General features: G+C 47.3%; 1 protein-coding gene across 1 annotated transcript in view; it reads right to left on the bottom strand.

The window, feature by feature from the left end:
- Adam12 (ADAM metallopeptidase domain 12) overlaps nt 1-25065 on the bottom strand; it is a 320201-nt gene that overhangs the window by 11549 nt on the left and 283587 nt on the right. The window contains exons 15-21 of the mRNA XM_059265103.1: nt 17303-17411; nt 17000-17198; nt 13683-13760; nt 10099-10207; nt 7383-7518; nt 6652-6760; nt 4096-4269 (exon numbers count right to left, since the gene is read on the bottom strand). Of these exons, the coding sequence (XP_059121086.1) occupies nt 4096-4269; nt 6652-6760; nt 7383-7518; nt 10099-10207; nt 13683-13760; nt 17000-17198; nt 17303-17411 (914 nt within the window). The remainder of the gene's footprint in view (nt 1-4095; nt 4270-6651; nt 6761-7382; nt 7519-10098; nt 10208-13682; nt 13761-16999; nt 17199-17302; nt 17412-25065) is intronic.

Raw genomic sequence — 25065 nt, 5'->3', positions numbered from 1 at the left:
AGGTTCACAGAGAAGTGGCTTTTGGGGTGGCTGCTTTGGAGGAGCCACTTCTGTGGGCATAAATGACTGTGCACAACTCCCCCTGGATCACATGTCCTATCAGTCCCAGTTTGGCACTGTACAGAGGTGGCATTGCTGAAAACGACTAAGAAGCCTCAACATGAGGGAATCCACGGGGTGGATGTTTACAGGCTCGGGGAGTACCCGAGGTATGTGTGCAAGGCACTGAGCATTGGTGCATATCCTGGAGTTCACAGCTCCTGTCAGATTCTCAAGTCCACAGCCCAGATACATTTGGGATGTGCCTGTTGCCCCACAGCAAGATAAACCAAGGCAGGCCAGAAAAAATGAATGGAAGAGAGAACTGTCAGCAGTCCACAAAACCAACTGAAGACACATCTAAGGATCTTAACTGGTAGTGAGTGTGAAAAGAGTGTTGTGAGCATGCAAGGAATGAGAGATTCACAAAAGGAAAGCTACATTGATTCGATATTCAAAACCAGAGTTCCTGATATGCCAGAAGTCAAGATAGAATTATAATAAAGGATGGAAATTCCTTTGAAAAAAAAAACCTATTTACATCAGCAAAGAAGACTCAACAGTGAAGTAAAAAAGGAGCTATGGACAGCACCTGATAATTCACGGAGCGCACTGCTAAGGCAGTGCCCTGGAGCTTATGGATATGAGCTCATGATGGCCAGTTCTGGACTCCTTGTGCAGTAACATGTTGATAGCTTGAAACTGGCCAGGATACGAGTTTTCAGAAGAGAAATGAGCTGAAAGCTCCCCCTGCCGCCAAAGAGCTCCTAGATATGAACTAGTTTGAGTGTTATCGGCAATAAAAGAAAAAGGAAGTTAGGTTGTGACAAGATGGAATAAACATAGCTTACCTTATTCATTTTGGTGCTTGCAACAAAAAGATCATCAAGCAATTGACAGAAATTGAAAATTAGAGAAAAAGACTACCTGGAGAACTCTGGACTCAAGGAACCACCCAGTGGTGGGCCCTTCTGTGTGCACATGGGTGCACACTAGAGCCCCAGCCAGGATGTATAAAAGGAACAACAAGAAAATATGTAAGTCTATACTATCTGGAAATAACTAAATGGCTCCAAAGAAATAAAAATAAACTCAAGAAAGCCTCCCCTTGTGGTGATAAGCCTGGGAAGAATGATGTCCAGAAAAACAATTTTTTTTGACCATATATGATTTTAGTCCAGCTCAACTCAAGACTCTCCTCCTCAAAAAAAAAAAAAAGATCAGTGACACTTTCTTGGAACAAAGACTGTGGAAAGAACTCTTGGTGGATTTCTTTTTTTGTTTTTTTGTTTTTTTTTTTTTTTGTTTTTTTTTCGAGACAGGGTTTCTTTGTGTAGCTTAGGAGCCTGTCCTAGAACTCACTCTGTAGACCAGGCTGGCCTTGAACTCACAGAGATCTGCCTGCCTCTACCTCCCGAGTGCTGGGATTAAAGGTGTGTGCCACCCCTGCCCAGCTCTTGGTGGATTTCTCATCACTGCAGAGTCCAGATGAAATGGGAGGACCCCCCCCCACCCCCTGCAAAGTCAACCTAAACTTCTATACCCAGCAAAAATATCCTTCATGAATAAAAAAGACATCCTTAGATAAAGGGATGGTAAGATAATATGCCAACAATAGGCTTGCTTAAAAGAACAGTGAACTGAAGTCTTTCAGGCAGAAAGGAAATGATGGGATGTAGAACATCAGGAAGGGAGAAGAGCTGGAAGGATCAATATTGGAGCACATATAATCAGCTCCTCATTGATTTTAAAAGTCTGTTTTGCTGAAAGCAAAAATTCCATCTGAAGTGGCTCTTGATGCCCATAAAGACCGCTTAAAATATTTTTACATGCATACATGTGTCCAAGTGTGTGCACATCACATGAAGCCTGCAGAAGTCATGTGGGTTCTGGAAATTGAACCCAGGTCCTCTGCAAAAGCAGTAAGTGTTCTTAACCTCTGAGGCATTTTTCTAACTTCAAAGGCCATGATTTTAAATCATCTGTTATTTAAAAATGAGGTCAATGAGATCTAAAAGCTGGGAATTCTGCATTTCTCCTGAAGCAATAAAATAGTAGTACAAAGACAGATTGATTTTCAGAGAGTGCTTTTTCTCAAAGCAAATTTTGACCCTCAGGAGATAACAATAACACTTGTAATCATGCTTTCATTATTGCTGATTGAAAGAGGTCAGTGTTGCTGAGCCTCCAACAAAAACCCAAGGAAATCCCATATAACACCCAGCCCCAAATTTCAAAATGCAGAGGTGTAATGGGTAGCTGTTCCAGCTTTGACCTGGAAGCACTCTCTCCAATGAGGTTTCCGGTAACTATCACACCTACCTATGGCCTGCCCCTGAGATGGGGCCAAGACGGGAGTCCTTAAGACCTGAGATCCGGATGTGCCAGCTCTCTTGGTTCCTGGTAATCCTGGATATTGGATGGTAGACCAAGCAGAGTTCTCCAGAGAACACTGCTGGACTGCACTTTACCTCTCCTGGACCCTGTAACCTATCCCTTTACTTGTAAGTAGAACCTCCAAATAAACCTCCCTTTTAACTATGTGGAGTTGCCTTCAGCAAATCCTACTGGCATGATGTTGGCAGAGAAGTGTGGAAAGCATGCCACAGCAGCCACAGAGGAGACTGAGGGTGGAAGCCACCCAGGCCTCTGGAGTTTGCCCCATGTTGGGTGCAAATATTGGTGGAAAATATTAAGGCAACTCCACGTAGGTCTTCCAGATAAGAACTGTTTATAAAGCAAAACCCACAGCTATCAAACATACCCACTAACTTACAGGTACTTCACAAACTATTCCACATCCAAGCAGCATGCTGCTGCTAAAGAGAACACTTTACAGGCTCTGTAATGCCAAGGTATATACAAACAACTTTAAAGCAGAAACACAGGCTGTATAGCTATGTGCATAGAGAATACCCTCAATTATGTTAAAGATGTGATTATAAATATATAAAAACAATACCATAGGAAAATAAAACAATAGCATTTAAAAATGATTCTGTTTCATTATGCAGGTTGTCAACAGTACCCATTACCATTCTCAAAATATTATGGTTGAAATCCCAGCTCTTCAGCTGTGAGTCATTAACTCAACATACAGCAACCAAAAGCCAATTCAAAGCCAAACGTGTACTGAATCTGTGGTGGTCTGGCAGCGCTCCCCCATGTCGCATCCCATGACTTCACTGTAGCCTTGGTTCTGAACATACAGTGCAAACTATCATATTATGTACCACTGACAAACACTGCCAAGGATGCCTCATCTCAGATTCAAGACTTATAGGAATTGTCATGCTTCCACTGTACAATAGAAAGTTTTCTGCTCCCCTAGAAACAAAGGCTTAATTACAGGAAATACAGACTTTCAATACTTTCCTATCATTCCTTACCTATATACCCAGAGTCCTACAAAAATTCCGCAAGTAAAAAGCACTTACAGTAGAAAAAGTTTTAAGTCCTGGCTTAGATGATAAATTATGCGGGCATGGAAACAATTCTGAATATTTTAAAAATTACCTTAGGCACTGTGCTGGGGGATGTCTTTCTGTATGCTGTGAATATATGTTGTTCCCGTTGGTTAATTAATAAACTGTTTTGGCCTATGGCAAGGCAGCTTAGAGGCAGGTGGGAAATCCAAGGAGAAGGACAGGAAAGAGAAAGGCAGGGTCTAGAGAGATGCAAGCCACTGCCACAGGAGCAGCAAGATGCCAGCAGACCGGCAATACCACGACCAGGTGGCAACTTATAGATGAATAGAAATGGGTTAAGTTATAAGAGCTAGCTAGCAAAAAGCCTGCCATGGGCCATACAATTGGTAATTAATATAAGCTTCTGAGTGATTATTTTATAAGTGGCCACAGGACTGCGGGGCTAGTTGGGACTGGAGAAAACTTATGGCTACAGCACTGTATGTGAGTTATCTCCATTAACCATATGATTAACTGAATTCCATGTCATGCAGTCACTATGTTAAACCATTTGCCCAAGTTTACACGTTAGCAAGTAGCAGAGCCTGGATTTGAACCACATCCCACCCAGTCAGCATGGGAAGCATACCTGGGCCTGCCTGAGTGCTGGATTGGCAGGCAGGGGCCTGGCAGGGCCACTGGGTACACGTGGGGCCTGGTAGAGAGGTGGGAGCACTCTCTGAGGTGACTGAGGCTGAGGGATGGCTCGAGTGTTGAGGGGCCTGCTGATGTTGATGTTCTGGCACTGCAACGTCCGTCTGTCCTGCATGGTCAGAGCAGAGAGTCAGCCCTGATGGGGTTCGCTTCCTGAGGAAAGAACTCTTAGTCTGTGACCAGTGGGAAGGCAAAGTCCAGGGTGTCCATACAGAGGACTGTATTTACTTATTTACACCTCAAAATTTTAAAGGAAGCACCCCTAAATCTACAATAGAAATGTGGGTGGATTTTTTTTGGGGGGGGGTCTGTCTGTCTGTCTGTTTTTTTTTTGAGACAGGGTTTCTCTTTCCTGGAACTCAATCTGTAGCCCAGGCTGGCCTCAAACAAACTCACAGAGATCCGCCTGCCTCTGCCTCCCGAGTGCTGGGGTTAAAGGCGTGGACCACCACCGCCAGGCAAGATGTGTTTTTATATAGATTAACAGAACAAACATTAAAAACCAAACAGGTGACAGTAGCACTTGGAAGGCTGAGGCAGGAGGATTGGGAGTTTGAAACTAGTGTTTGCTAGAAGATTCCACCTCGATCAATCAGTCTTTAAGCTGTCTTAAGTAACAAATAGACGAAAGGGACTTGAAGTCCCAAGTATGAAGACACAGACTTGATCACAAGGACGTTGTGAAGATGGCGAGAGCTCAGTGTGCACAAGGCTCAGGGCAATGTGAGAACTGACTACTGGCTCCAGCAGCAAGGTGCTCATCTCTGAACAAACTTCCCTTGCGCTTTGAAGGAGGACCAGAGCAGGTGCAGTTTGACCTGGTACTTCACACTCTTTCTCTTTGTAAATAACTTTATTGGTGTAGGATTAGTACCCAATCAACTGCATGCATTTAATGTGCACAACAGCACTTTTTCTTTACCCAATTCTTTGTTTTGCGTCTGTGTTTTTGTGATTTGATCCGAACATGCTTTTCATGTACGGGGATTACAGGCGTGTGCCACTGTGCCTGACTTGCCTGATGCCCATACCCACGGAGGTTGTGTGGTAACCCCGACAATGTGTCTGTCACCAGCAGAGCTTCCTTGTCACTTCTGCCTCCCCTCCCCTCATTCCCTCTAGACCTTGGCATCCTCTTTGTGTCATTCTAAATGAGTTTTCAGGTTTTAAAGTTGTATGTAAGTGGCACCACAGATCATGCGCTCCTTTTCTGACTGGCTTCTCTGGCTTGGAATGGCTGCTCTGAGCTTTGCCCCTGATGATTTGTGAGTCGGTGGCTGACTCTGCCTTCTTGCTGAGTAGCAACCACCGTGTAATATGCCACTGTTAATCCTCTCACCTGTTGGTAGACCTTTGGGTCATCTCCAGTTTTTAGCTCTTGCTCTTGGCCCCCTTAAAACACACCTTTCTAGATGGTGGTTCCAGGTTTGGGGATGAAGGGAGGCGCATTTACTGGGAGTGATGGCTTCCCTTTTAGAGGCCCAACCTCTACATTTTAGACCAAAAGAGATATTAACAGCGCATTGCCTGCTGAATTGGTGATAATATTCTTTTCAGTAATTCCTCATTTCTCGGCATCTATCTTGCTCTCTGTTATCATTTGTCCGAGTTTACACCAGTCAGACATGGTATTGCTGTGACCGAGTGCCCGGTGTGAGCAGCCTGGAGGCAGGTTTCGTAAGGCTCACAGCTTCAGAGGCTCAGCCCGTGGCTGCCTGGCCCTGCTTCCTTCGGTAGACCAGCACAATAGAAGTGTGTGCAGAACCATCTGATGGACAGGAAACAGGGAGAGGGAGTGACAGAGGACCAGCACAGCCGTCAAATCCCCTCTTATTGCCTTGGGATCGACTTCCTTCCAGGAGGGTTCGACTTCCCGAAGTTTCTCCCATCTCACCAAATGGCACCACCACCCAGAGATCAAGCGGGCAACACATGGGCCAGTGTTGAACTCACATTCAAACCACAATGGAATTCAATATTTAAGAATTCTTGTGGGCAAGCGAAACACTGAGACATGGGGGAACCACTGGATACTTGAGCATAAGGATAAAACTTTTTAAAAGAATGGACTGGGCATGGATTCTACAGTTTTGGGCAAAGCTGAGGCTCAGCAGAACTTAGACACAGGCCAGAAAGCTCACCTAGACATAGCTGGTGGCCCTGAAACAGGAGTCTGATCTGGCTGTGTTCCTAGTGTGGCTACTGAGAAACGGCAGGTCTAGGTCACTACAGAGGATTGATTATGGTTTGTAATATCCACATACTCCACTATGTGGGGACATTGATTGTCTTATCAGAATCTTTTAGGGGCCACAAGGGGTTACTCTGGGGCCCACCTCTGGGCTCTGAACATTGTAGTGGCAGTGGGGTATGGTTGAACCAAAGGTGCTGACTAACCATTTCACAGGCATGATGGAGCCCCGTTTCCCCACGCAATCTTGTTCTGTAAAACTCATACCTTTACAGCACACTAAGTCCTTGTATGACCTACCTTGGGGGTGTTGGAATGTGGTGGCCGGCTCATCAGCAGGCCTTTTCCGAGAGTGGGGTGAGCCTGGCCAAGGTGAGACCCACTGGGTGTCCGGGAAGGGTGCACACACCTGCAAGGCAACCCAACACTTGCTAAGCAAGGGCTTGTCCTCCTTGCTACAGCTCCTCAGACCCTCTTCCTGATTCTTAGACTGTCACTCTTTTTTTTTTTTAAACTTCATGGACAAGCATGCAGGGGGAAAATGATCTAACATGCCTATGAGTTGAAAAAATGAATACTGACCTCCACTCTCCAGCCACTGTTCTGTCAAATTATTTAACTAAAAACCATAGAAACTTAGCTTTGGGCACATAGGGGATGTTTTGCATGATGCTGGCATTTCAGCAGTAGTGTCTCCAAGCACATTTGGGCCTGAAGTTCTGCCATCTGAGGAACACATTCCAGTGTCCGCAGGCCTTGTAAAAAAAATACTAACGCAAAGATGAGAGAAGACCCGTCTGTGGAATTCACCAACACACTGCTTATTTACGTAATGGATGGCACGTAGTTTGAAGGGGGAGTCAGAGAGACAGCTGGCCTGGCAGACATTTACAAAAGCAAAAACAAACAGACCCAGAGACCCAGTGTTACTATCCAGAAAATCTGCCTCCCTCCCTTGCTGAGGGTGACTGCAGCGAGAAGCAGTTGGTTGGACATTCTTTCAGCCGTCATTCCTTGAGGAGATGACATACCTCAGCTTTTCTATGGTGGTTTTCTTATGTGTGAACAGCAGCCGCATCAGGGTCTTCCTTTTGAGATACATCACAAATCCAGCGGCGAGCAGACACAGGATGCTTACCAGGATTCCTACAGTCAAGCCCTGGTTATCTGAAACAAAACACATTTGGCTCAGGGGAGGAGGCCGGTCCAATAAAATACGGAAGACATCGCACTGTGACATTTATGGCCGAGCGAGCTCTAAAGGAACAAACAGAACCAGAGCATGTAAATCCCTGAACGATGTCCTAATAAATTAGTCTCTCTTCAAAGGTCGAGTCTGAGCTCTGGTCTATGCCACCATTATTCATCTGTGACAGCTGTGGAACTTGCTAATGCAGGGACATGGTCTGGTAGGTGGGACCCTGGCTGGACCACACAGAGTCCCCTAGGCACAACCACAGCAGAGTGAACAGTGGAGCTACACAGAGTACCAGGGGACCGTCCTATCAGGATCGGGGGCTCCCAAAAGGTCATCTGTGACCTCTCCCACATAGCCTTGATTCTAGGCTCCTTTCACACTTCAGTCTGAGTTTACTTTTATTCTTCATTTATTCATTCTTGAATCAAACTTCATTTTGAGGCATCTCAAATTAGAGAGTGAAAAAAGAAAAAAATGAAGTTACCCCTGGAGTTGGTTTCAGTGCTAGGGACTTAGTACTGCCTCTGGGGGCAAGCTCCCTATTGTTGGGAGAATGCTGTGCGAATTCTTTGTGAAGTTTAACCTGTGGGGCTGAGGCTGGGCCTGTAGCTCAGCTGGTAGAGTATATGCAGGAAGCTCTGGGTTTGATCCCCAGAACCCCACAAACCAGATGTAGTGGTATACACGCCTATGACCCTAGCATTTGGGAGATGGAGGCAGGAGGATTAGAAGCTCCAGGATATCCTTGGCTACATAGCAAATTTGAAGCTACTTTGAGATTAAAAACAAACTTTTTTTCTCCTTTTGTAATTTGATGCCTTTTTATTTAGCACATGTGGGAAGGAAGACACATAACCCATCAGGCTACCTTAAGTCTTAAAGTGATCTAGTCAAAGTCCTGCCATGCCCTAAATGGCACCTGGGTACCTCAGGGTTGCCTGTTGCCATGAACAGCCATCTACTAAACTGTCCAAGCCAGTGTCCCAGATAGTGTCCAATCTGTATCCTGGGAGCTGCCTGATGTAGCACAAATCTTAAAAGGTCTTATTAATAAAAACAAACCTGGAGCCAGGTATTGGGGTGAATGCTGGAAGATCAGAGAAGCAGAACAAGCCACAGCCACCTCACCTTGCCAATTCCTCAACTGATCCTGTTTCCTCAGACTGGAAGCCTCTAAGTCCTCATCCAGAATGAATCTCAGCTGAACTGTTGCTCAAAAGCCTAAAAGCTTAACCAGCTCTAGTTCTGGTTTTCACACCTTATATACCTTTCTGCTTTCTGCCATCACTTCCTGGGATTAAAGGTGTGAGTCACCATGCCTGGCTGTTTCTAGTGTGGCTTTGAACTCTCAGAGATCCAGAAGGATCTCTGCCTTCAGAATGCTAGGATTAAAGGTGTGAGTGCCACTATTTTCTGGCCTCTGTATCTAGTGGCTGTTCTGTTCTCTGATCCCAGATAAGTTTATTAGGGTGCACAGTATTTTGGGAACACAATATCACCACAGCCCTCAGTGACTGTCATCTGTCCTGCCCGACCCTGACTCCATAGATCTCTTTTCTGAGATAGGGTCTCATAGAGCCCAGGATGACTTGAAGTTTGCTAGGAAGCCTAGGATAGCCTTGAACTCCTGATCCTCCTGCCTCCACCTCCCCACTGCTAGGATGACAGGTGTGTCCTACTGGGGATTAAATTTAGCCAGTGGTTCTCAACTTTCCTAATGCTGCACCCCCTTAATATAGTTCCTCATGTTGTGGTGACCCCCAACCATAAAATTATTTTCATTGCTTCATAACTACAATTTTGCTACTGCTTTGCATCATAATATAAATAGCTGATCTGCAGATGTTCTTAGGTGACCCCGTAAAAAGGTCATTCAACCCCAAAGGGCCATGACCCACAGGTTGAGAACCACTGAGCTAGGGCCGCATTCATCCTAGGTAAGCACCCTGTTGACTAACCTCCAACCTTAGCCCTACCAGGGGTCTTCTTATCTCTGCTCCCCACTTCCTCCAAGCATGCACTTCCATGTTCAACTTCTTATGTGGGTTCTGTGGCTCCACGCTCAAGTGGCAATCACTTTACCAACTGAGCCATCTCTGGTGGTAACTATTCTCTTTATTAAGAGGTAGCTGTTACATTTTTGTTGTTCTTGCTTGTTCCTCCCCCCCACCCCGTGTGTGTGTGTGTGTGTGTGTGTGTGTGTGTGTGTGTGTGTGTGCGTGCTATCACTTTCAGAGATTTAAAATGCACACAAAAGCTACCCTTTACAAAGTCCTTTGATATGACAGTGACATTCATACACACTTGGCAGTTCACTGTGGACATTGCCTAAGCTGAGAAAAGTGTCCCAGGGAGAGAAAATGGCCAATGCAATGCCTCAGCTGCACTGAGGGGGATCCAGGGCCAAAGGAAAGGCCAGGGGAGAGAGGGAGCATTTAGAACCTGAGAGCTTCGGGCTGGGACAGAGGCATGCAGAGTCCTCACTGAAGCCTGCCCAGTATCCGCAGCCTCCAGCAGCTCAGCATCCACTCCCAGCGAGCCCCACTCACCTGCTTGCCTGATGGGACCACTGTCTGTGCTTCCTCCAAAGCCAAACTTGTCACAGAAGGGAGGGGCCCAGTGGGCCTCGCAGTGGCAGTTCTTCCTGTTGTTACACACCTTTGGGGTAGAAGTTGAGATAAACATCCAGAAGGGGCAGGGTTGGGACACACAAGACAAGGGTACTCTGCCAGATCCCCTCAGCAACACATGTCGACTCAGTAAACGCCAAGACCAGGAGACTGGGCCCCAGACAGCACCTCACCGGTGAACCGGAGCCTCAGGAGGGGGGTGGAGAGCAGTACAAGCTGCCTGTGCTCAGGAGCTGCTGCTGAGAGCCGGCTCCCCTTTCCTCATCTCTGCCCTTCTCTGTGGTAAGGAGGAATCCACTTAGGGACCCAGAATCAGACTACTGTGGCATAAACCTGTCTCCTCTGGGAGGTTCAGGGAGGACCCCAGCAGTCTGGGGTGGGGAAGAGGCCTACGTTGGGTCCCTTCTTTTCTGATGTCCATGGAAGGACGCAGGGGTCTGCCAACATTCCTGTGAGTCTACTTTTATCCCCCAATGCCTGCTCTTTCTTTCAGCCCCATGCATTACCTGGCTCCCTGTCACTATACATGATAGGCAAAGACAACAGAACTCTTCCTTGTGAAGCAGATGGCAAGAGAGGGTGCTTTTGCCCTCATTGTTCCTGGATAATGCACTCTAATGGGAGAGCAGAGTTCCAGTAGGAGGACCAGGAGTCTCTGCATCTACTTGCCAAGGGTCACTCACAGTGGTTCTTCTGCTTAGATTCACTGTTGATGTTTACGTAAGTCACCAGACTGGACATGAACCAGTGTGCCCCACCATGCCCACTTTATGAGGTACTTGAGATCGAACACAGAGCTTTGTGCATGTTAGGTGAACACTCTCCCAAATGAGCTACATCTCCAGCCGCAGCAGTCTGTATGTCTGGTTTTATGAAAAGTAGGCTAAGCTGTGGGAGCATTGGATAAAGGCCCACCTGACAGAGTAGGAGGGGCAGGACAGTGGACGGGTGACTGGGTCGAGCTGCCCAGATCAAGGACTGTGAGCCCAGATGGCTCTCTGGTATCTGTACTTCCCTTCCATGTAAACACTGTAAATCACAGGTGACATATTACTGGGTGGCTTGTTGTATAGACGTCAGTGGAACTAGCAAACCAACTTGAGGGCCCTGCATAAAAACTCTAGAGCCTCTGGGTGGTGGTGGTGCACACCTTTAATCCCAGCACTTGAGAGGCAGAGGCAGGCGGATCTCTGTGAGTTCAAGGCCAGCCTGGTCTATTGAGTGTGTTCCAGGACAGCCAGGGCTACACAGAGAAACCTTGTCTTGTAAAAACCAAACCAACCAACCAAACAAAAACCCCCAAAACAAAAGCAAACAAAAAACCAAAACCAAAACAAAAACCCACCAAACAAAACAGAACAAAATCCATTGGGGTCAAATATATGCCTGAATATTTTAAGGCAAACAAAACATTTGCAGCCCGTGTCTTGCTTGTGATGGCTCCCTGCTCTACTTGGCTTCTGTGAAGGATCCAATCTCTGGTCCAGTTGCTTCATCTGTGAGGCCAAGAGTCAACAAGGCTGTGAGAAGCAGGGATGCGCTTTCTAGGACACTCCTATTAATCAGGGCTCCGTCTTTTGTAGAGCACCTCTGACCAGCGGGTTACAGATTTCTTTCTAATGGTTGTAAGGGATGGATGGATTAACCCAGTTCTTTCGTTTTAGTGATGAGGCCAAGGCTCACACGGCAGGGTTATGTATCCACAGTAACCTGGACTGGTCAAGAGCAAGTGGGACAGGACCGCTCTCTAGTGTCTGTGGTACATCCTGTATACATGGCAAAGATGCTGAGGCTGGCAAACCGCCCATGAGACTCGCACCCTGCCTCGTGTGGTCTTAGCTGGAAGCAGGAAACTGCAGTCCAGATTCCCTGCTTGGAGGTACTGGTGGTGAGCCTGGTCTCATCATAGAGGGATTGGGGCCAAGCGACTTGTTACCAAATGTCTTAGTTTCTTTTCTGCTGTTGTAATAACATACCCTGGGAAAAAATAAACTTAAAGAAAAGAGTTTATTTTGACTCACAGTCCTGAGTCCACTATGGTAGTCATGGTGATAGGAGCTGAAACAAGTGGTCACATTACATTCATAGTGAAGAATTTGAGAGCTATGAATTCTGTGCTCAGCTCACTTTCTCATTTTTATATAGTCCAGGATCCCAGCCCAGGGAATGCTGCTACCCATACTGGGCAGGTCTTTCCACCTCAACCTAGTCAAGATAATCTTCCACAGGCATGCCCAGAGGTCCATCTTCCAGGTGATTCTAGATCACCTTTAATTATCAAACTAAGTCATAGCTAACTATTCCAAAAAATACGGGCCTTGGCTTGCCGACATGTACCCATAGATACCAGAGAGGCCTCTGTCCTACTTTCTCTGAGCCAGTAAGGTTACTATGGACACACCCTCAACTACCACATTGGCCTTAACCTCATCACTGAAACAAAAGGGCCAGGCTTGTTCATCTATCGCCATTAGAAAAAAAAAATCTATAATCCAGTGAAGACAGGAGGAGATTCCTTTTGATACTGAGTCAGCTGAATACAACATCAACTCGTCTGTCTGAGGTGGCCCAGCAATCTATCATGGTCACAGCATGGAGGTGATTTTGCAAAGGCCTCCATAATCCCAAGTGTGTAGATCGTCTAAAAACTACAATTTAAAGCATGGTTTCTGCAGAAAAAGCTTCAGGAGAACAAATGAGCCACTGGCACAACTAATCAAGATTAATATAATCCCATTGGGAAAAAAATTAACTGCTTCAGGAAAAATAAATTACGTTTTAAACAATTAGAGTACGTTTCTTCCCTAAAGCATCTCAGAACTCAGCAGCGTGTGGTAGTCAAAACCCATGGCAAGGGCATTCAAGAGCACATGGTTGGTAGATCTGATGTCCTCATTTTTATCCCTTTTGTAAGTATCTTGGTTGAGACATATTTGGGCTGTTGGGAGCAAGAGGGAAAGCCCTGCTTGAAATGCTAATGTGAGCCCTTCATGAAGCAAGGTTAGCTTCGAAATTACTTTGAAGATGACAAAACTCTTTCTTTATATCACAGAATGTTAATTCAAAAGATAATTACCTCTCAATCTGATTTTCTTTGTTAAATGAAAGTGACATTTCTCCTGCTACGTAAAGGTCAGAGACAGTTAACGCCTCTGGAAGAAAATGTTGAGGAGGTACTCACTGGCTATTGTGGTTTTTAAGAAGCTATGGATAGTAGGGGCTGGAGAGATGGCTCAGTGGTTAAGAGCACTTGATGCTCTTGTAGAGGACCTGGGTTTGGTTCCTAGCATCTACATGGTGGCTCACAATCATCTGTAACTCTAGTTCCAGAAAATCTGACCCGCTCTTTAGCCTCTGTGGGTACCAGCATGTGTACACACACACACACACACACACACACACACACGCAAAACATTCATGCACAAAAAATAAATAGATGAGAAAAACGAAATGCTATTAGCTTGCTATGTGCTGGCTAAGTGAAGGAGACTAATCCTACTTACCCCTCGGCCATGGCACTGCATTGCACACTTGTGAACTCCGAAGACACTGATATTCTGACACCGACGATTGAGGCAGATCTGTAGGAGACACACAGCACACGCCTCAGTACCTCTGCTCCCCTCCCTTACACAGGTGCATGAAAAAGAGAAAGCAGGACTTGTGAGATGGCTCTGTTGGTGATGTATTTGTTGTAAACCTAAGGACCTGAGTTCAATCCCCAGAGTCCATGTAAGAACAGAAAACAACCCAAGCATTGTCATGTTGGAGAAAGGTGGATCTCTGGAGCTTGCTGGTCAGCCATCCTAGCCTATCAGCCCTGGGTTCCTGTAAGAGACCCTGTCTCAAAAAAACAAGGTGGATGTCACCAGACAAATGAGACCAAAGGTTGACCTCTGGCTTCCATAGGTCACAGACAAACATGTCTACATGTTTGCACACCCTCCATACATAACATGAAAGAAAAAGCAGGGAAAACTTGGAGAAGGCTCTCATTTCAGTGAGCATGGATGGAGCATAACAACTTGTATTGTTTGCCTCAGACAAGGCTACTGGGGTCTGACTGGACACTTTGTTCAATGTGAACAGTATTGATTAAGTTCTTTTCTGTTTACTGGCATTTACGATGGTTTTAGTGGAAATGAGAAATTATAACTGATTTTCTCATGAGTTTTGTTTAGGGCTTTGTGGGTCACTAGTGACACAAAGCATCCACAGGAATGCTCCCCAGGGTCCTGTTTATCTCCTCACTGCAGAGGCTCCTAATTGCTGAATGGCCTTGGCTGGTTGGAAGTGGCTGCCTTTTTCAGCAGTGCTTAGCACCTTTCTCTCCTGCAACTTTACAGATTCATGGAGAGAAAGGAAGAAGAGTTCAAGGTTTAGAAGACAGAGCGGATTCACCAAGAAGAACCTTCCTGTGGGCAGGTGGTCATCTCCCCCTAACAGTTCACAGAGGGCAGAGTGAGTGCCCTTAAGAGAAAACAGTAGTAGGAGTCAGTGGAGGAGAAAAGGGGCTCAGTGTTCCTGGATAAACCCCAGGGGCTGGGAGACGATTCTGCCAGTCAAGTGCTTGCCCTGAAACCAGGAGGGCTTGAGTTAGAGCCCAGAACCGGCATAAACACCAGGGTATGGTGGTGTGTGCTTGTGACCTCACAGCTGGGGACGTGCAAAGAGGAGGATCCTTGGGGCTCACTGCCCAGCCAGTCTGGCCTACTTGGCAAGTTCCAGGTAGGTGAGAGAAAAGAAAAGGTAGACAGCTCAGGAGGATCCATATGCAAGGCTGGTGTCCACAGGGATGTGCACACACGTGTATCCTCACACACGTGAACACACACACATACACATGCAAGGAAAAAGAAGAGTCAAGGAAGGACACTGAACACAGAACCGTTCCACCAGGAGTGCCCTGTGTAGTCACAATCTCATTGGTAAGCTTCACATGCAGCAACATTCCTGGGATTCCAGTGTGCTGGGCTACAGCAGCCCAGGCTTCTCAGACCATAGTTTATAAAAATGGGTGTTGTAATGTCAAGGCCTGAACAGAAGCTAATGTGCCTGGGGGATCAGAAGGGTGTGGAATCTTCCTCAAAGGAAGTGTCTAGGGCTGGAGAGATGATGGCTCAGCAGTAAGGAGCACCAGCTGCTCTTCCGGAGAACCCAGGTTTGATTCCCAGCATCCACATGGCTGCTTATAACTGTCTATAACTCTAGCCCTAGGGATCTGATGCCTTCTGTGGGCAGCAGGCATGTACGTGGTACATAGACATTCATGTAAGCAAAACACTCATACACATAAAAAAAATAATTTTAAAAAAGAAGTGTGTCTGTGGCTCAGGGCATGTGGGGACATGTGTAGAGGACATTTCTGCCTCCAAGATTTTGTGAGGGAAACCCTGGGTTTTGTCCTTTCTTCACCATGACCTTTGAGAATGATTTCATGACCATGGGAAAAATGAGTTCTGAAAATGTGAGATGATTTATCATGTTTTCTTGAAACATTTAATTAATTTGCTATCATCTAATCTAATGGAAAATTTGATGAAAAGACAAACAAAAGCAAAACGGAGACTGGGAAAGAGCTCAGTCTGTAAAGGATGTGCTGTGCAAGCATGTGACCTGTATCAAAAAAAAAAAAAAAAAAAAAGAAAGAAAAAGAAAAAAGAGACAAACAGAAAGAAAAAAGATGGCTGAGGAATGTAGTTAAGATCGCCCTTGGTACACACACATGCGCACGCACACACCTTGCACACATGTAGACTCACATGCTCACCCGTGTACACACACACACTATACACAAGTATACACATATACATGTAAATCCACCCACACTCATATCTGCACACATGCCTATATATGAACCAGTGTGGCAGAACACAAAAATCCTAGTCTCTTCCTTTAAAATTTCTGGTCTTGTTTTTAACTCTTAAAACATCCCAGCCTTCCTCCTCTTCATTCTTCCAAAGGTTCCATGTCCATCGTCTCTCAGCTGCTCCCCTCTCCTGTGCTCCTCCTTCCTCACCTATCTCTCAGCTGCTCCCCTCTCCTGTGCTGCTCCTTCCTCATCCATCTCTCAGCTGCTCCCCTCTCCTGTGCTGCTCCTTCCTCACCCATCTCTCAGCTGCTCCCCTCTCCTGCGCTCCTCCTTCCTTGTCCATCTTTCAGCTGCTTCCCTCTCCTGTGCTGCTCCTTCCTCATCCATCTCTCAGCTGCTCCCCTCTCCTGCGCTCCTCCTTCCCTGTCCATCTCTCAGCTGCTCCCCTCTCCTGTGCTGCTCCTTCCTTACCCATCTCTCAGCTGCTCCCCTCTCCTGTGCTGCTCCTTCCTCATCCATCTCTCAGCTGCTCCCCTCTCCTGCGCTCCTCCTTCCCTGTCCATCTCTCAGCTGCTCCCCTCTCCTGCGCTCCTCCTTCCCTGTCCATCTCTCAGCTGCTCCCCTCTCCTGTGCTGCTCCTCCTTTCTCTATAGTCTCTGACTTTCCATTCTGCCCAGGTGAGAACAGGCTCCAAGAGCTTTAGCACTTCCCCAAAGCAAGACGCTCCACTGTCCACGGCTGCGTTTCTTTCTGAGGTGACATCCTGGCAGGAAGGCCCCCTGAAGCCCAGGGTGAAAAAATATCTTATGCTAAAGGGAGCCCATGTCCCCCCATCCGTGTCTCAGTGGTCAGACTGGGACCTCAGCTTGACTGTTTGGATTCCAGAGACAATCTTCTGAGAAGATTTAGGAAAATCAGCTGGCCTCACCCCCCAGTTCCTAAGCAGGCTCTTCTGGTGGGCTGTGTTCCAGACTTACGTTAGGACGCAAGTGAGAACTGGGTTCTTACTTTTCCTTCCGCACACTTGGTTCCTGAAAGCACAAGCCCTGGGTCTGGCATGTCATCGCCCAAGTACACATGGGTCCCCCGGCACAGAATCCGACCTCCTTCCTGCTGTGGGATATTTGTTTCTATGGAAACCGCATTGGTACCAATGACTGGTCGGCTGGCACCACCTTGACACTGGATTTTTCCACACTTGGCATCTCTGGAAGGGTAAGAACACACAAGCTCAGAAGAGGGGCCGTGTGGAGCGGCCTCTGCCATGTGGACGGGCTCAGTGCCACTGCGGCAGGGTGTGTGGCCTCATACCTCATCTCACATTTGACGAAGGCACTCTTGGAGTCTTTGCCACAGTTGCCGTAAGGATCTCCTGCAGAGTTGACTCTCTCAAAGCAGATGCCAGGGGCTGGTTTAGCACCTGGAACAGAAGCACAGTGGCACCTTCCTCATGGCTGCTTCTGGGTTCCTCCGAACAGCACTGGGCTTTGGGGTTCAGGGGAGGGGTAGCCCGTGTTTAGAGAAGTGGCATACGACACCCAGCTGGCTCAGGAGTTGGCTGCTGCAAACCTAAAGGACCCATAGTTGGCATCCTTTCCTGGCCCAGCCCAGGGAAAGCCCACTCATTTTTCTGTGTTGTGTGTAGGCTTGGATGCGGGACCCAAGGCATGTGCAGACCCTCAAGAGATTAGGCCCGACTGTGCAATCGGATCTGGTCAGGAGCAGGAAGGAGTTGGCTGGCTGGCTGCAGACAAGGGGAAGCTACTCTCTGTAGCAACATCCCACACAATTCCGGTGAAAAAAAGACAAGCTAGGCAGGAGTAGTGATGGCTAATGTGTGGGGGTGGGGTGGGGTGGGGTGGGGAGAGCGAGAGGAGGAAGAGTGAGAGGGATGCAGAAATCTTTTGTTTTTCATCCTAGAAAGCTCCAGGAGTAAGCACTGTCTTCAGCGAATGGTCATTTCTGCAGAGATTGTTCTCACAGACCACAGCCTTGTCAGATCCATCAGTCACTGTGCACAGCAGGATATGCCATGGTGTGTGTGTGGGAGGGTGGTAACAGGAGCTAGAGAACCCAGGAAGTGGCCCAAACCCACCTCTTCTTGTCAGGGAAAGGGAACCTATGATAGAGGGCTGCAGGGCCAAAGCTTTGGAGGGCTCTTATAGGTCAGCCACAGGGGCAGCTATTGGTAACAGTGAGGAAGTCAGGAGAATAGGGAAGACCAAACCATGCCTGGCCACATGGTCTTGGCTTGATTTCCCTCCCAGATCTGGTTTGGACATTTCCTTTCACAGCACTTTCAATGACTAGGAGGTGACTTCCCAAAGTCCAGACCTGCCCCATGTCCTTCTCTGCTCCCAACTCCTCGGGAGTCTCTGTTGGCTTTCGAAGGTGACAAGGCAATCTAGATCCCAATCAGACTTGGTCCATGGCCAGGACTCCCTTCCTCCTCCGCAATGACGCTCATTGTTCTTCAACCTGTGCTGGGTCCTTATCAGAGACCAGCAGACTGGCCACCTCATTCAATAGCAAAAGTATACAACTCGCCCCAGCCACTTTCTTTCCATGTGAGATGTGCCGTGTGTGCCCCCGACCTCTGTACTAGCCACCCCACTCCAGACCTTCTGCTTCCTCTTTGGTGGTTTGTTTTGAGACAGGGTTTCACTATGTAGGTCTGAATGTCCTGGAACTCATTATGTAGACCGGGCTACCTTTGAACTCACAGAGATCCACCTGCCTCTGCCTCCTGAGTGCTGAGATTAAAGGCACGAGCCACCACACCTGGCATATCCCCTTTCTTTATAGTAAGCATTTTTAGACAGGCCTCCTGGAGCTCCCGGCTAAGGCACACCAGCCCCAATCAGAACTAATGTTACAGAAAAAGACCACTGGGTTTCTACAGTGACACCTTCCTTTTCTACCACAGACTCTCCTCTCCTTCACTCGATTCTGTGTCCGCCAGCCCTTTTCTGAAGCATAGCTTGATGGATCATGATGTGGCTGCTCCCTGCTTCCCTCTGATCCTGACCATCAGGGTGACACCCCCATAGAGTCTGTGCGTGCCCAGAGGAATTTCCCTCCAACTGGAAGACACTGCAGAGAGGTACCAGATAGTTTTAAGCTTTTGGTTGACTCTCCTCATCCAAGAAAAGAAAAAAAAAAATCCCCCAAAGATGACTTTTAGAGAAGGGGCTGGAGAGATGGCTGGAGTTGGTAAAGTGCTTCCCAGGACCTGAGTTCAGATCCCCGACATCCCTTTACAAAGCCAGGCATGCGCCTATGATCTCAGTGCTGAGGAGGCAGAGACAAGAGGGTTCCTAGAGCCTGCTGGCCAGTCAGTCTAGCTGAGTCGGTGAATTCCAGGTTTAGTGAGAGGTCCTCTTAGAAAATAAAGATTGGGGATGACACTAGATATCTTGCCCACATGCACAAAAACATGTATGTAAACATACAAACATGCCACCCCCCACAAACCAACTTGTGAGGAGATGTCAGTGTCTAAGATAACACGTTGTTACATGGAATTTGGCCAATAAAATTTTCTCCACAGTAGCTTGAACAATAGAGGGTTCTGGGGTTAACTTTGTTTCTCTACCAGGAAGTGTTGAAGGAGCAGGAGACTCTAGGTCACAGTTTGCTGCTGACTCGGGCACAGCCAGGACGCGTCTCTGTCAATGACCTTAGCAATGACTTGTGATGAGGCAAAGGAACTGACATGGAAGGGAGTGAGGCCACGCCTTCCTCTACTACTGTAACTGGGAGACAGGATAGAGCAGATGGCACAGATGAGGTCTATAGCACACCCTGTATCCGTTCTGTGTTCCTGTCTGTGGAGAGCACAACATGTTCCCCATCTTCCAGCAGTCATGGACTGGCAGTTCCCATCAATACCCCAAAACTGCTCTTTTAACTGGATGATGGGGGAGGTCCAGGAAGGCAGGAGGGAATGAACAGAGCTCTATGTGAAATGCTGGTCCTCATCTAATTACCTAACGTTTCCTACTGTAGATAGTCTTAGGGATGTGAGGAGATACCCTTTGCAAGAAACAGATATTTCAAGGCTAAAGATTAATCAAACTTATAATGATGCAGGCAGTTGAAACTTAGTTCAATTCTCATGCCTCATCTGACCACCTCCAACTTTAGGTGGTAGGATGATGCCATGAAGGGCTCTGGGCTGCTTTCTGGGACCAATATTCTCCTAGCTAGAGCTCATGGGCACTTCTTAGCCCTGTTCCCCTGCTTCCCGTGTAGCTCACCAGCCACACCCTTCTATGGAGTAACTAACCCCCTTATCGAGGAGAGCCAGGGCAGAGGGCTTTCCCCTGATGATCTGAAGCAAAATCTGCTTTATTAATAAGGAGTTGCAGTGCAGAAGATGTGAGACTGTTTGATGGCTGTGCCTAGTATGTCTACTCTATGCTTGCTTCCAGGACCAGTATGTTTTTCTTTTAGGAAGCCCATTTTACATGGTCAGGGATAGCTGACTTTTGCATGCAATGCTGGAGGGATGGACATTAAGACTCCCTTCTGGCCAGAGCAATCTGTCTCACAGGCCACATGATAGGGTCCATGTTGGTCTAGACCAATTGGCGTGTTTTATGGATCTAGGGCTGCTGGGTCCCTCAGGGCCGCCTTCTGTTTCTCCCTTCCCATGGAGCTGGCTGGGCACGATCTTTGCTCCTTTTCCTCTTTCTCGCATGAATCTTCCTTGTATTTACCATGTATATTGCCTGCTGACTGCAAACAGCATGGTATTCATGAAGAAATGAGCATAAGGCCATTGGGCCAGCCTCCCAGCTCCAAGACTCCCAGAGGTAGCCATTTGTGCTCTGCAAATGAAGCACCCAGGGCCGTGGACACATCTCCCCAGTGTTCTGTTCTGCAGCTGTGGATTTTCACAGACTCCCTGGCATCAAATGAAATGCTGCTGTGCTGCCCTGTGTAAGTTGCATGAAGGCAGAGGCTTTGCTTTTGGGAAAGATAAATTGCTGTTCTCTCAGAGATGAAGGCCAAGTCTAAAAACTCAGAAGCAGGGGTGGGGGGAGGAGGGGATTCTAAATGGGATGCATTTTGACATTCAAAGGACCCATCATCAAGAGAAAGGGATAAAAAGGAACCCAAATCACAGATGGTCTTCTGAGTTGACCCTCTCAGCCTCTCACTGAGTCCATGAGGACAGTGATATGCTAGTGTTCGGCATGGCTTTTGTATGTAAGCTGCCAGCTGGTGCTTGTCTTTGAGGTAGAATGGTGAAGAATTTGAAAAGTCTAAGTCTTGGTTGTCCACTTGTTTGCAAGATATAGCAGAGGCAGAGATGCAGGCTCAAAGTTGTTGCACTTAAAAATTCTGGGCTGTATATCTTCACGAAGGTGAGAGACCGTACGTCTATCTCTCGGACAGAATGGCAACAGTTTTCTTATCGCTCCAGTGCTACATCAATTAAAGCCTTTGAGTTCTTAATAACGGAACACTCAGTGCTTGGCCACTAGCAGGAGATAAAACAGCCTTTCGGAGGGAGTCTTGACACTGCTCTGCATTTTAATCACCAGCTTTGGCTTCGAGCGCTGCGGCTCACACTTGTAACCGAGTCTGGAAGTTCTCAATGTCATGATGTCCTTTGAAAAGGAAGCAAAGATGACAGCATCTTGAAGGAAGCCCCAGGTTTACTCATTCTGAGCCTCTCTGTCCTTGAGATGATCTTCATCTGCAAACACACTGCTCTAGTTCAGGCCAGTCAGCAAACTCTCTTTGTCACTTAAACCCACAGACAAAGGCGTTGACAAAAGCTGGTGGCATCTGCCCTTCCCTTCTCTCCACATTGGCCTTTGCCTTTATCAGGAAATGAAGTTCAAGTGAACAGATGCTGTCACTTCCTTCTTACACGACGGGACAAGGTTTTCCTGGTTCCCTAACAATATGCCTCTTGGCAAAATATCTCTTCTTCACCTTTGTAACCATTAGTTACAATAGGCGAACAGTCCACACAAGGCCCCGAGTAGATTTCAAGTAAACCAAGCTCATTTAAACCAGCCTTGTAGATAAACGCTGGATATTTATCAGCCCATAAAACTTCTCTGGTCAGCTGACATGGCATAAATCAGAGGACAGTAGAATCTGGTGAGTGATAAGGTCGATAATAACAACATGTTTGGGGACCCCTCTGAGGGAATGCAGTGACTCGGCGTGTGACGTTCAGGTAACATACCTATGATGTTAATAGTCAAATAATGGTCTCCATTGCTAGGACAGTGTTCCTGGCCAAGCAGCATTGCTGAAAGTAAATCTGCAGCCTGAGGAAAAATCCCAGCTGTATTTGAGCAGAGGTAAAGGTCATGCCATGCCAATGGAGAATCGTCCTGAATATTGAGACTGACCCTGGAGAAGAAACTCAATTCCACTGGAACTGCAGATAACATTTATGTCTGGGATACCGACAACTAAAATCTTGAGACATCGAGCTAGGGAGACAGGCAGCTCAGTGGGAAAAGCGTTTGCTGTGCAAGCACAGGGACCTGAGTTCAAATCTCCAGCTCCCATGTGAGAAAAAACAAAACAAAACAAAACAAACAAACAAACAAAAAAAACCCACCTGACCTGGCAGAACATGCCTGTGATCCCGGCGATGGAAAGTAGAGACAGGAGGATCCCTGGAACTCACTGGCTGCCAGACTAGCCATATCAGTGCAGGTTCTTGAGAGAGACTGTCTCAGAAAATAATTGAGGCTGACATTTGATGTCAGCTTCTGGCCTCAACTTGCACACACAAACCATGAGATGTGGTAGAAAATCAGGTAGGAAAGGAAAACTGCCTCAGATAACAGGAAGATCTATAATAATAATAATAATAATAATAATAATAATAATAATAATAATAATAATACAAGTAAATGAACAAACCCCACAGAAGGTATTCTGAAAGTTTGTCACACTGCCACTTAGGAGTTGCAGGCACATGTTTTAAATTTTCTATGGCTTTATTTATAGGGAGGCTTGGAAGCAGGAGTATTTTATTGAAATCTAATGCTGGACTGAGAAAAGCTCATCTCAAAAGGAACAGTTAGCTGGAAGGAAGAGCTTCATCCGGTCAGCTTTGGGTAGCCAGCTCTGAGGCGTGAGTAACGGATATCCTGGATGTAACTGGAAAATTTGATGTGACTTAACGACTTGGCCAGGTCACTGGGTATGAATGGCGTAGCCATCCCAGCAATCACTCAAGGAGTTTTAGAGTTCCGAGTGACCCCCTTCCTTGGAGGTCTTCGATGACCCTTACATAACACGGTCTAGATCTGGGCTCTTGCTGCTAAGCGGGGAGATGAGACACTGCAAATACATCCTGGACAAAGGCTTCCTTCCTGAATCATGGAAAGTTCATTTGAACCAACCGCTTCAGCACTATAATGCTCTCAGTCCAGCACATCTGGCTGGCCAGGGCCCCAGCCCAGGAAGTCACCTCTGCCCCTGGGGCTATATCCCACCCAGGGCAGGGTAAGGGCTTAGTGGTAGTGGCGGGGAGGATGGGACAGAGGGAGTCACATCCTGAGCAAAGCATGCAGGGACTAGGAAGTGCATTCCTCTGGCACAAGCAGACTCTTGAGTCAGCATCTTCTACCCAGCAGGACGTCAGCAAATGCTTAACAAGTGAGAGAATGAATGACAGATGAGGATCTCTGCTGCTGTCCAAGTCACAGCTCTATACAAAGAGAACTATCTGCACTTCCTGCCTTGGCCCTGCCACCCCTGTGTGCCCTCTACCCAGTCCTGGATGCTGGAAATACTACCTCTTTCAGGTGATCACCTCAGGGCAGTTTCTCTCCGACTCCTCCAACCTGGCTGCTCCCTACCCTGGTCTCTCATGTCTCCACCACATCGTGCCCACTGTCCTGTGCTCTCAGAGTCCTTTCTACAAACCCCCAAGACTTGAGTATCTCTTGAGAACACACATTGCATTGATTGAGTTTAGACTTACCAGGTGCTGAGCACTGGGGCTATCCCTCATGCACTCTACTACACAGAACAGAGTATGGGCTACATCAGAGGATGTTACATACATGTGGTAGGTAAGCTCCTAATTCCACTCCACAGCTGAGCTACAAGAAGGTCCAGGGGTTTTCTGAAGGAATGTTGAGTGCTTCCACATCAGTGTTCAGCACCAGTCCATCCTCTCGGGTCTAGACCCTGTCAGTGTGTTGTTACCTTACATGACAAAAGGGACTTGGCAGACATGATTAATGTAGAGATCTTGAGATGGGGAGTTGTAGAGATGGAGACCTGGGTGAGCCTAGTATAATCATCTGAGTACTTGCAAGGGAAACAGGAGGGGCAGGGTCAGAAGACTACAGAAGCAGAGGCCAGAGAAGACGGACAGACAACCTCTGTACTGCTGGCCTTGAAGGCGGAAGGGCTGAGAGTCAAGAACACGGGCAACCTCTGAAAGCCGAAAAAGTCGGCAAGACAACATTCTCCCCCAAAGTTTCTGGATGTGCTATGCCCTGCCAGCACCTGGATCTGCGGGCTCTGATCTCCAGAATTGTAAGTTGTGACTTTTCCTGTCACCAGCCGCTAAAGCCATGGCCACAGGGAACTCGTGTAGTGTCATCGACTGGAAAGCTATGCAGTCCCGCCGAGATGGAGGGAAAAGGCCATGGTGGCTGCAAGGGATGGCTAAGAAGCTGTGCCCTCAGCCAGCTGGAGGCCTTCCATGTCTCCTCTCTGCTGAGGATGTTCTTTTCTGATCTGTGTTGAGAAAGGTCTGGTGGGGGCACACTGAAATCCAGGGAGTCACTGCCTGAGGTGGGACCCCAGACCTGGCCACTCTGATTTCCTCAGTACCCTGTGCAAAGACCACTCCAGACAACCCCACTGCACCTGTGCCAAGGCCCTCCCAGCCACCCAGCGAGAAGGGGGACAGGAGAGAGAAGTACTAAGTAGGGGGGTTTCTTAGGGGATGCCCCCTCTTCAGGAAGGTATGCAGACTATAAAGCTGTCAGCTTCCACTAGCATAATGGGGAGCATTCAAGAAGGTGGATGCTCTTGCTTTTGAGAAGCTCATCTGTCCGTCAGACTGACTTCTG

The sequence above is a fragment of the Peromyscus eremicus genome, chromosome 1, assembly GCF_949786415.1.
Source record: "Peromyscus eremicus chromosome 1, PerEre_H2_v1, whole genome shotgun sequence".
Lineage (NCBI taxonomy): Eukaryota > Metazoa > Chordata > Mammalia > Rodentia > Cricetidae > Peromyscus > Peromyscus eremicus.
Note: the sequence above shows the minus strand (reverse complement) of the source record. Positions and strands in the feature narration are given on the sequence as shown.